Below are 12500 nucleotides of genomic sequence, written 5' to 3'. Positions count from 1 at the left end.
CCCCCTTTTCCAAATCATTTATAAATACATTGAATACGTTTCCTTATTTTGCTTTCTGATGTAACCATCACAGCATTGAGATGTAGTTTTCAGTACCTGAATTTCCTTATATTGAACAAAGAAAATACTAGGTCTTTAAAGAAACAAATTATAGCAATTTATAATTAGTGGATTACAGTGCAAGTATTTCACCAAATTCTTGTGCTTAAAAAAAACAACCACCACCTCTTCCCCCTCTCCCCCGGAAAAACCCACACTACACATGCATACAAAATTTTAACCTTCTGGAGTCCTCAAGTTCTTTACTAAGATAAAACAAATGATGATTGAAGGATACTGTCTTCTAGAGAGGCTTCATTAAAAACAACAAATTTTTGCCACAAAAGGTGCTCAGAAAAGGAAAAGGTAATTTGCTAGCTATGAAGTCACATGTTATGAAAATCATGAGGTGCCAAAAAATCTAGAAAACATGCAGCAGCAACATCAATGTGTCAAAAATGCTTTCATTTTACAAATGCCATTTTTGATCCTGAAAAACTGAAAATAGAACGGATAAATCTATATTGCTACTGTGGACAATAACCGGACATGCACACAGAGAATGCACTGGGAACATATTGGAAAAAATATATATCATTGCTGACCTTTAAAGAAAAATATGCCTCTTTCACTCAGCATAGCAACCTCAATACTCATTTAACGAGTATCGTTTGTTTCCACTTTTCAACCATGAATTATAATGTCATATTAAGTTTTTAATGAAAACTTATATTCCTGAGCCTTCTGGAAGGGTTTATTATGTAGCAGGAAAATGACTGTTTATGACATCATTGTATGCAGTGTTGTTGCAGCCATGTCAGTCCCAGGATATTAGAGAGACAAGGTGGATGAGGATTGGACCAACTTCTGTTGGTGAAAGAGATAAGCTTTCAAGCTTACACAGAGCTTTTCTTCAGCTCTGGGAAATGTCCTCAGAATGTCACAGGTAAATACAAGCTTGTATTTACCTTGTATTTAGCGGTGACACTCTGAGTACATTTCCCAGAGCTGAAGAGCAGCTCTGTGCAAGCTCTAAACAGAAGTTGGTCCGATAAGATATTACCTCACCCACCTTGCCTCTGTTTATGATATTGGCAGCATGGGATGCCATACAGCAGACTATAAACCAGCTTATATTTACTTCAACATCAGACACAAAGTGTATGAAAATTGGGAAAGGAGGAGTGGTAGGGGGAGGGAGAAGACTGGTTTACATTCTCTGACATTAGCTTCCAAGTCAGGTGATATAAAAAGTGACACCACTTGTTAGCACCCATCAGTAGACTGCTCAGGAATGCCAAGCTGCATTAAAAACTTTTATTTGGCGGAGGGGAAAAAAAAACCCACAAAATTCATAATTGGCAGATAAGCGTACCTCACATGTAAGCCTTTGGGATAGGTGCCACCAAAATGAATGCAATTTTCTTGCACAATAATTGTTTTAGCTCCCTGCATGTAGTGGGTTAGAAACCACCCCATAGCTGGGCAAACATTTCATCCCATTTAGATAGTTTCTGTAATGGAAATTCCAGTTAAAATTTTAGAACGGAGCAGCATTTCTATTGATCTACTGTCCTTCAGCAGAAACCAAGACAGACCAGTTGAATGATAGCAATGGAATTAACTAGAATTTCAAATATGGTTTAGATATTTGTTGCAGCAGTTGCTATTGCCCTACAGAAGTGTGTCACTTGCAAGACATGCTGGAAAGGTTAATACTGAATAGACCCAAAGGCGGTTTCTTCACACTTCTTCACTAAAAGTAACAGCCAATTGTTAACAAAACCTAACATGGGGAAGGGGCTTCTAAAAGGCACATAGTTGTAAAGGCACAATACCTTGCTGGGTTCTCATCCTGGACAGATACAGGAGGCTTGTCAGTCAGCTTCTGTGGAGCAAACTGAGGTGAAGGGGACCTTGACGTCTCCATTCCAGGTTTCTGAAGGTAGCGATACTTTGAAGACAATACAGGTTCAGATTTAAGATGTGCTTTCTCTTCTAAGTGCTGACATACATTCTCTGTGGATGCTGTTTGCCGGAGCCCCTGAGGATGAGCGCTCTTTAGTTTTCCATTGAACGCTGCAGGACTCTGAATGTAACCTGTAATTACCTCACCAGAGCTGGGGGAAATGGATTGAATGGGCTTCCTGGGTACTGCCAGCAGCGATTCTGAAGAGATGCTGAGTGAGGTGGAATTGTCCTGGCCCCTGTATTTATTATCTCGTTTGGGTGGGGGAGGCCTCTGAGGGACAGGTCCACGTCTCTTGTTCAGCAATGTCAGCTCTGTCCACTGACTTTCCTCTCCTCTGCCTTGTGGCAGACAGGAGTGGCTCTCCTGCAGTGTCTGCGGCTCAGAATAAGTGAGAAGGGGCAAGCTGCAATCCTTGCTTTTCTCATTCACGTTTTCCTGGGAGTATCTGTAATCACTGGGCAATGTCCCGGATCTTCCCCGGCTCTCTTGAGACAAGACAATAGGTTCTCTTGTTTGAAATGGTCTAACAGATGCCTTCCATTTGGGTCCTAAATTTTGGTCCAGCTGAGCCCTTTGTTCTCCTGGGTTATCTTCTGGGAATCCTGTTTCAGCTTGCCTAGAAACAGAAGAAAAATCAAATCATTAGTCAGTTACTGTGCTATTATTTCGTCCTGTGTATTGCTACAGAAGTACTGGGAAGCTTGGAGACAGATTATGTCTGCCATATAATATTAACTAACAGCTACAACCTACTTTAAAATATATATAATATTGTATTTCTAATGTAATGTGATGAGTCAAAGCACAATGTCGGTCTAAATTAGGTTATGTTGTGTCATGCAATGTGACATAGCCTTGAGTTACCTGAGGCACTACAATGCACATGGTATATCTGAACATGCAAGAGTATTTTCTTCTAACTTTTGTGTAAATTAAAAGAATGGCTTCCTTGTATGACCTTCAACACTCAATTAACATTTCTTTCAATTTCCAAGTAAGTAATGAATGCAGTGTCTAACTAAATGCAGATTGCCAAACAAGTCCGCTCTCTATTATTTTAAAATAGTATACTAGACATCATAATTCACAGCCCTCATTCATATGGCAAAATTAACATAATCTTGGGGTTTAAATTTGCAGATATAAATTACTGATGCAAAATTAATACATACTGACAAAAGCATCAAATGCAGTGGTACTGATAGGGTGAGGGAAGAGACATCTTTTAGAAACAGAAAATAAAGGTACAATATTTTGGATCGAGGTCTATATTAGGCTTAACAAATAAATCAGATAGAGTCTTTGTCCTTACAGCATGAAGTATTGCTGTGGCTAACAAGTCCTGTCTCATCTTATACAGATATTTTTGTTTTACTCCAGGTCTATATTTCTCTTTGCTTTGTAGTCACCAGGTTGAAGCAACTCAAGGCTGGTGCCAAGCACAAGAAGTATAGTTGAGTTGTCCTCACCAGAGAAAGACACATCAGAAAAGAAAGTAAGTTAAAGTACCTCGGAGACCTAGAAAGAAGGCAGGTTTGTTCTCTGCTTAGGGGAGGCTGGAGAGATACTGTGAGCTGAGAAAAGAAGCTGTAACAGAAAAGTAAAAGATTTCAGAGTATATTATTTCATTTGCGCCACTGGAGGTTTTGTTATCTGTATTTGGAAATGAGACTGGGCAAGTGTAAGAGGGACTACAAGTTTTCTTTAAAAAAATAAACAAACTAAACTGGAATGCTTGACCAATGAAACACAACAAAATGAAATCTGACATCAAGGGTTACATTGCGACTTTATCAATCTATTGATTTCAGCATGATTCTACACTGGAAACCTTCCTTTACTGATTGCAGGTGTTATTTCCACAGGCATTAAAAAATAGTGCGTACTCATATTTGATTTCATTTTTAAAAGGCAGATCAAAATATGCTTATTTCTATTTTAACTTCAAAATGTCAGAGTTTTTCACCCCCTTTCTGTCAAAATACCATACTTTAAAACAGAGGGTTGAAAAACCTAGTACAGGTAATATAAAGATCATCCATTATTAATTTTTTTTTTTTGAGTAGGGTACCAAACCTCCATTTTTCCATATGGCACCTGGAGCTTAGTCCCTTGCATCAAGTACATCATATTGGAAATTACATTGAAATTATGTTGTGTCACAACATGAAAACTTGATAACTGAATCAAGTTATCACTAGTTCCTCAGTGTGCTGTCTGGAGACAAAGTAGAAAAATTCAAGTTGCATGGGTGCCATTGCAAATTTTCTCAACAGCTGAAGATGTGTTTTCCCAAGCAGGTCATGGTGGGAGGTAAAACAATGACTCAGTTACCTAAGGTTTGCCATGCTGATAAGTGTAGTACTATAATTTTGTTTCTGTATTTTACTAAGATGCCCTAAAACCTCATGTTTCTTTCCTTCTAAGGCTGATAAACCAGACAGTGTCTGAAACAAACAAAAGGCCTGATTTCAAGCAAAAAGGTCACACCAAGTGTGGAAAAGTGGGATTATTTTGTAATATTTGTATGAAACCTATGTGGGCCACAGTTTCCCTATATGCTACATTATTACCTAGGGGTCTCTGGCAGGCTAAGACACAGGTATCAATGGTGCCTAGCTGTCTGGGTCTTAAGTCCCATATCAGTGGAGTTCCTCAGAATACAATGGCAGATCCCATTGCCCTGTCATTGACACCTAGCAAACAACGACCATAGATTGCTCCCCCTCTCTGCAGGAAGCCAAGCAGCATTTCCCCAGTGGGAGAACAAAGGTCCAGAGGAGGGTTAAAAGTGGACTGCGGGAAGAAGGCAAGCACACCTGGAAGTCTGATGGATTACGGTTGGGCTCTGAGCTAACCAGAATGGACTATGCTTTAATCTTCATTCCTCTATGCTGGGGTGGGCAAACTTTTTGGGCCGAGGGCCACATCTGGGTGGGGAAATTGTATGCAAGGCCAGGGCAGGGAGTTGGGATGCGGGAGAGAGTGCAGGGTGTGGGAGGGGGTGTGGTGTGCAGGAAGGGGCTCAGGGCAAGGGATTGGAGCCGAGGAGGGGTGGGGGTGTATGAGGGAGCTCAGGGAAGGGGGTTGGGGTGCAAGAGGGGTGTGGAGTGCAGGAAGGGGCTCAGGGCAGGGGGTTGGGGTGCAGGCAGGGTGCGAGGTGCAGGCAGGAGCTTAGGGCAGGGAGTTGGGGGGTGGGGTGCAGGAGAGGTTCGGGCTCCGGCCCAGCGCCGCTTACCTAAAGCGGTTTCGGGATGGCAGCAGCACACACCAGGGCTAGGGCAGGCTCCCTGCACGCCTGCCCTGTTCCCGGCCCCGCGCCGCTCCAGGAAGCGCTGCACCCCCTGGAGAAGGGGGACGGAGGGCTCCGCGTGCGTTCCCCATTCCCAGCCAATGGGAGCTGCGGGGGCTGGTGCCTGGAGGCAAGGGCAATGCCCAGAGCCCTCTGCCCCGGAGGCTGAAGGGATGTGGTGCCGGCCGCTTCTGAGAATGGAGTGGGGCCCACGGCGCCATGGGGGGCAATCCCGCAGGCCGGATCCAAAACCTTGAGGGGCCGGATCTGGCCCGTGGGCTGTAGTTTGCCCACTTCGCTCTATGCCAATTTAAGAACTTCTTCTGCTGTGTTCCAGATGACTAATAAACCCTACTGTTTTCACAATGCTGTGTAAGAGTCACTGCAAATGCTTGGAAAGGTGCACTGATCCCTAAAATGTGTACAATTCTCTATCAAGGGTCTGTCTCATTTAGACTAGCTGAACAGAGCTCACGGCATGAAGCAGGAGTGCTGCAGGCCCAGTCTAAGGAGGTGGTGAAACTGTGTTGCTTATCCTGGAGGAAGAGCGAGATCCCCAGGGGAGTCTGCCACATTGGAGAGGCTCCTCCTAGAGACTGTTCCAAGGCTGAGGGGCCATAACACTCATTCTGTGGATCTGGGACACCAGGTAATCCTAGGGCTTGTCTACATGGTGCCGGCAAAGGGCACTAGAGGGGTGTACAATCTATAGGATGGTTTGGATTAAGACATAAGTAGAAGTTAGGTTTTGGGCTACCATTGAAGCGGTGAAATTGACAAGAAAGCTGGCTCCCATCTCCCAGCCAGGCTGCTGCCGGGTCTCTGCTCCAAACTGGGCTGCCAACCAGGCTCCCCAGCTTGGGTTGCCTCCTGGGCTCCCCACTCCCCGCTGGGAGCCCTGTGGCTCCCCAGGGTCCTGGCTCCCTGCTCCCTGCCAGAAGCACGGTAGCCGACTGGACTCCGGGCGCAGATCTCCGCACCGGAGGCGAGAAGCTCCCAGCAGCTGCCTCCAACTCCCGGCTGGGAGCGTGGAGGCAAGAAGCCCTGGGAGACTTTCTCCCTGCTCCAGGCTTGGAACGGGAAGCCCTGAGGGGCAGCAGGGCTCTCAGTCCCTCACACTGTCTCCCTTCAGTCCGTGGAAATGCTCCTGGTGAGGACACCCACCACCGACAGAAGGAGGGTAGTGTGGACATCAGCCACCACAGTAATTACTACTAGTTAAAGTGTAAAAAAAAGTGAAGAAAAAAAAAGAACTCAGAGATAAGTTGGAGACAGAGTGTCATGGGAAAGTAAGAGTTAGCAAGGACATAACCCAAGGTTATGTTACCATTATGTTTTTGGTTATAATTGGTTCGAGTAAGGTTTTTTAATGATTGCTTTTGAAAATTGTGAATGTTTTATTAAAATGCTATCTATTTGGATAGTATGAGAAGAACTTTGGTGCAAATGTTAATTTAAATAATGGATAACAAAGAGCCATTAAGAAGGTGGCGGAAATATAATTATGGTAAAGGGTAGTTTAATGCTAATTAGAACTATAATGGAGTATAAAAAGTAAATTTTGCTAAATTGCAAGGGAGCTCCTATTAACCTTAAAAGGGTACTTACTGCTAGGCTTCAGGATTATAAGGCTCTCCTTCATGCCATTGTCAGTAGGCTGATCATCCATTGCTAGACCATTTCATCTTTGAGTGTGAGTAGAATAGTAGTATTTACATAATTGGTAGTTGCCTGCTTATTTGTTAACTAATCATTTTTCTTTTTAATAGACTTTGGTTGCATCATTCAAAGCGTTGCCTAGTGGTCCTTTACTAAATAAATTTTCTGTAACTGACCTAGAAAACTAAGTTGGGTTTTGTTACACCCTTTTCTTTAACAACTTAATATTAACTGGGAACATTTCAACATAAAGATTACAAAAGGTTACAGATGTGATGGGTTGTGCTCTAACTGCCCCATGTAGACCATGCTGCTGCGCTCTAACAGGTTCCTATGACCTTAATGTGAATTAGGTGCCTTTTAGGCTGCACCAGCAGGCTCTACATGGGGCAGTCAAAGCGCAACATGTTAGAGCATTTTACAGCTCACATCCCTCTGGTGGACTTTGCCATGCCACATAAGACCAGCCCCTAGCATTTTTTCTCTTGTATGTAAATTTGACCATATGAATGACCATTTTTGTTACCCTTTTCATATACCATATATTTTAGTGTTGAACTCACCCTTATTGCAGATCTTTAAATAGAAATGCATGCACATTTTGGCCAGATCCTCATAAACTGAAGTCAATGAAACTATACCAATTATCACTAACTGAGGGTATGTCTACACTACCCGCCGGATCGGCGGGTAGCGATCGATCTATCGGGGATCGATTTATCGTGTGTAGTGTAGACGCAATAAATCGATCCCCGATAGCTCTCCCGTCGACTGCTGAACTCCAGCTCGGCGAGAGGCAGAAGCAAAGTCGATGGGGGAGCGGCGGCCATCAATCCCGCGCCGTGAGGACACGAAGTAAGTGATTCTAAGTCTATCTAAGATACGTCAACTTCAGCTACGCTATTCTCGTAGCTGAAGTTGCGCATCTTAGATCGATCCCCACCCCCGCACCGCCCAGTGTAGACCAGGCCTGAGAATCTGGCTCATGAAGTTTTATCACTGAAATGGGCACTGTCACAGTTGGTGTGTTGACCTACTTGTACAAATGTCTTATCTGAAAGGTCTTGCCTTTCAATATGAAAGGCACATCAAAAAGGACCTTGAAAGTAAGTCCTTCCCAAATGGTTCAGATTACTCCAAAGGTTGTGCCAACCAGCACTGCCAAAGTAAACCAATTTTTAGGCCTACTGTACCACCCTTGACAGTGTCTCGTGAAGTTTTTAATCACACAAATAAAAGGATTCTAATCGGGGAAAAAACACCCATAAAACAAGTATAGTTCATGAAGATTCTTTGCAAATACAAAACAGTAAAATGAGTAGTTCCTTGTGCAGCTGAATGTTGTTTTGGTGCTGTCCACTCAACTATTCTTAAGGTTTTGAGAGCACTTCCACTATAACCCCAGCTTTTCAGTCATATGTAAACACTATTCTGGGCTCAAACTTGATAAACAAAATCCATTTTTGTGCAATTAAGAATTAAGGTAATGTTTTAAACCTAAATATTGCACAAAGAAAAGGTGAGCAGGCATGGATGCCATTTTCACACTCATTACTCAAAAATGACATTTTAGAAGTTTTTTGCCAATATTATGGGTCTGTAATGCATAAAGCACAAAATTACTTCGGAAAATAGTTTGTAAAGGTAGGTAAAGTGCCTTCTTTTAAAATGATTTTGAATTTCTACACTTTAAATTGATATTTACATGGCAACAGTCCATAACAGTTGTGAAGGAGACATTTTAGCTTATCAGTACAATGGTAACTCTCTTACAATCAAATGAGAAATCTCTCTCTATCTTGGTTTCTTTAACTATTTAAAATGTAAACATCCCATTTTACTAGAAGATGCTTAAAACTGATAAAACACCAAAAAATTCAGGACGTGATTCTCATTCACCCTAAGGCCACTTCATGCCATTCTAGGCAGGTTAGAGAACGTAAGAACAGCCATACTGGTTCAGACCAATGGTTCATCTAGTCCAATATCCTGTCTCTGACAGTGGCCAGTGCCAGGTGCTTCAGAGGGAATGAACAGAACACGTTAATTCTGAGGTGCCATGAAGTGGGAGTGAATTATATTTAAAAAACAAATTTATATATTTACTCTACTTGAAGGACCCTTTTCACTACTAGAGTGGCGTGGCCTTGGTGTAAATGAGAATCACGCCCTCGGATTTAAGGGCCGGATCCAATAATCCTTACTCACATCTGGTCGGATCTCGCAACGCTGACTTAGAGAATCAGAGTTTCCCTGTTGAGTTCAATGTGAGTGGGGCTGGGCTTTTAAATAGTCCCACTGACTTTTATGGAAATACTCACAAGAGTAAGGGCTGCAGGATTAGGCCCTAGGTACTGAATACCGATGTCTGACAAAAGTAACAACCATTGTTCCTCATCTAGGTAACTGATGTACAGCTTGATTTTTTTTATGCTCACTCGTGATGCCAGAAAGTCCTTTAAGCTCTCTGATTTCTTTTTATTAACATAGGTCATAACATACTACATAATGGCAATGATGGGGTACACAGAAAGTCAAGATCACAACATAAGAGGGTCCAAAGATGTGAATTGCATGCACTGCTGCAGCCAGTCTGCAAAGTTTATATTAAACTTGACATGCAAATTGGAACTGTTTTTGCAGGTGAAAGTGAACAGGACACAGCGCACTATTAAGTTGACATGTTTACACATCCAAAAATCATTTGTGTTTTAGAATTTCTGATGAGATGTTCTTAACAATCCTTTGGCTTGTACCACAATGAATGCTTTGATAAATAGTACTGTCATCCTCCAAAATAAAATGAAATAAAAAGTATTTAAAATGTTACAGTGTAGATGACTTAAGGAATGCGGTGTTTCCAATTGGTGGGGTAAAGTTTAATGGGACTGCATATGTGCCTTCATACAGTTTCTATGAAAGTAAACACACATTTTACAGTGGCATACAGGATGGTTATGGGGAGAAGGTAGCTGCATTCAGCATGGGAGATCATTTACATTCAGGGTGGGTGGGTTCTCATGCAAAACATGCTAATCACTTTACCCTGAAGAGATTTGATCTTACTGTTCAGAAAGGAGGAAAAGAAAGAAAGCTTCAAGCACCAGAAGAACCCTGTGGCAAGAACCTGCAAAGTGTTACATTAGGGTAAGTACCAAGAAGTCCACTAAAAAGAGGCTGATTTAAAATTTTAATTGCTCTGTAGAAAGAAATACACAAAATATGGCGCTGCAGAGATAAAGTCCACAGAAACTTGCAAAAGAAACTATAAACACCACTGGAAAATTCACCTTTTGTAAATAGAAAACAACCTTATCATAAAATGAGGTTCAAATAAATATTCCAGCTACCATGTGGCACAACGAGAGAGATTTTTAATCCTTTGACAATATGACTGTAAAGGCATTGCTGATTTACTGCTTAGTGCAGAACAAAATCCATTTAATCATTGTACATTTTGATGGCTTTGGCAAAAATAAAATCCCAAACATTTCAGCTACGTAAATTTTCAAAGAGAAAAGAACTGACACAGTTCTAATATTGCCGGCTTAAATAAATTTTATACATACAAGTAACATCCATAAATTTGCCTCCATTTAGGCCAATGATCCATGGTCACCTTATTTATCCATCACCAATCACCATCATCAAAAGCTTCATATACCAGATCATCTTTATACCTGAGAGACTACTTCTTTCCCCAGCATACACTGCCACAGTTGTGAAGGAGAGTTCCTGATTCTGGATATCCCTTGATTTAACAGTAATTGTTTGCAGCATGTTCTCCATAAACGTTCTGGGGCTCTGCAATGCATTGCAACCTATGGAAAGATGTGCTGGCTTTGCAGGGCCCATTTGTTTTATCTGGCTTTTGCAAAAAAAATTAGGGGGGATAGACATACAGATTGAAGTATGAGGGTGCTGGTGTTTGTAAGTGCTGCAGCTTGGTAGGAGGGATGAGCCGATGGTACTGAATTTGTGCTTTGTAATTCTAAAGAACTGGCAGGGCACTCATAGCCTGGCATGGGTGCTTTCTACTTATTCTAAATTGAAAGAAAATAAACCAAATAAAATATTGCAGCAATAACCTCCTGGCCTAGAAAGGAAGGAAGTGGACTCCTCTGGAAGCAATCCCCTCCACGTATAACTGGCCATGTCTAAATCTTTACATGGCATTGGACTCTGTTATTTAAGACAACTTTTCCATATCCCATCTTAACAGATGACATCTGTGGAGTCATGTCAGCACTCAGTGCTAGGGACTCTGCTTTCAATGGTCACTGGCAGAATCTCTGGATCTTGCTTTTCTTGATTGTCCCTCGAAGCCTGAGCAAGTATTTTGTTCACAGATTCATAAATTCCAAGGCCAGAAGGAACCATTATGATCATCTAGTCCTGACCTCCTGTATAACACAGGCCATAGAACTTCCCCAAAAGAATTCCTAGAGCACAGCTTTTGGAAAAACATCCAAGCTTGATTTAAAATTTATCAGAGATAGAGATAAATCCACCACGACCCTCGGTTCACTTAGGCTTTTGGTTCAACACAGATTTGATTTTTAAACATTTGCCATACAGTGCCTGAGTACCATGCAAAATTTGCCACACTGGAGATGTGTCTTGAGAATGGTATGAGTTGAACTCTGGGCACATGTTGCACATTTTAATTGCAATTTAAAAGTTGATTAATTCCAATGGTGTAAAAATATACATTCCTGATCAGAGCAACAAACAGAAACAGGAGACCTGTGTGCACTCAGAGCAGATAGCAGTGGTCTAATTTATCACTGTTCACAGGTGTGTAAAATGCGTGGTTGGGCTTAAATCATTTTTTTAGAAGTGTCCTACAGAAGTCCATGAGCAATCACCAGAATGGATCATTTTGTAGTGCATGGGATGGCCCATGTAGCATCTCTGAGGTATATGACAAAACCCATTCCCCTTTACTTTCCTTCAGTATCTACCTACTTTCTCTTGTTTTACATTTAGACCTTATCTAGGATAGGGCTGACAAGTGAGATGTTCAGTTGAGTTAGCTAGCTCAGTCAGTGAAAGTAATCCAATTAGCATGTTGTAAACTACAATTTCTTTGTCTTGACTTGATTTGTAGAGGCGTTTATTAGATCAAGCTAGATAACTTGATGTAACACCGCACCTGTAAACCCTAGTCTAGATATGGCTTTAGTTACAATGTGTTAGCTAACATTTTAAAAATACCTCTTTTATCCTAGGCTTGTCTATATAGGGATGTTTTAGCGGTTATACAGGCATAATTATATAGGATTTAACTCATCCCAGTGTAGACAATCTCATTCCAGTATCAGAGTGGCTTTCCTTGGTTTAGTTTAAACCTCCTTTTTAAGCAACATAAGATAAACTGAAAAAAGGCACTCTGATATCCAAATAAGAGTATCCACAGATGGGGAGTTATACTGGTATAATTACAACAATTTAAATTCCTACTTTAGGTTATACTGAACAAAAATCTTCCCCAGGTAGGCAAGGCCCTAATCTAGACAGTTTTAGGCTTGGTCCACA

At 41.7% G+C, this 12500-nt stretch overlaps 1 protein-coding gene across 3 annotated transcripts in view; it reads right to left on the bottom strand.

Annotated features, from left to right (window-relative positions):
- LOC112117173 (protein Shroom2) overlaps window positions 1–12500 on the bottom strand; it is a 191483-nt gene that overhangs the window by 20044 nt on the left and 158939 nt on the right. The window contains exons 6-7 of one of the 3 annotated variants that reach the window (XM_024215069.2): window positions 3521–3598; window positions 1878–2627 (exon numbers count right to left, since the gene is read on the bottom strand). The exons of 1 other annotated variant lie outside the window; for it this stretch is intronic. In XM_024215069.2, coding sequence (XP_024070837.2) covers window positions 1878–2627; window positions 3521–3598 — 828 coding nt within the window. The remainder of the gene's footprint in view (window positions 1–1877; window positions 2628–3520; window positions 3599–12500) is intronic. One more of the 3 variants, XM_024215070.2, reaches the window with a different exon arrangement.

The sequence above is a fragment of the Terrapene carolina genome, unplaced genomic scaffold (genome assembly GCF_002925995.2).
Source record: "Terrapene carolina triunguis isolate 2854851 unplaced genomic scaffold, T_m_triunguis-2.0 Scaffold22, whole genome shotgun sequence".
Taxonomy (NCBI): Eukaryota; Metazoa; Chordata; order Testudines; family Emydidae; genus Terrapene; species Terrapene triunguis.
Note: the sequence above shows the minus strand (reverse complement) of the source record. Positions and strands in the feature narration are given on the sequence as shown.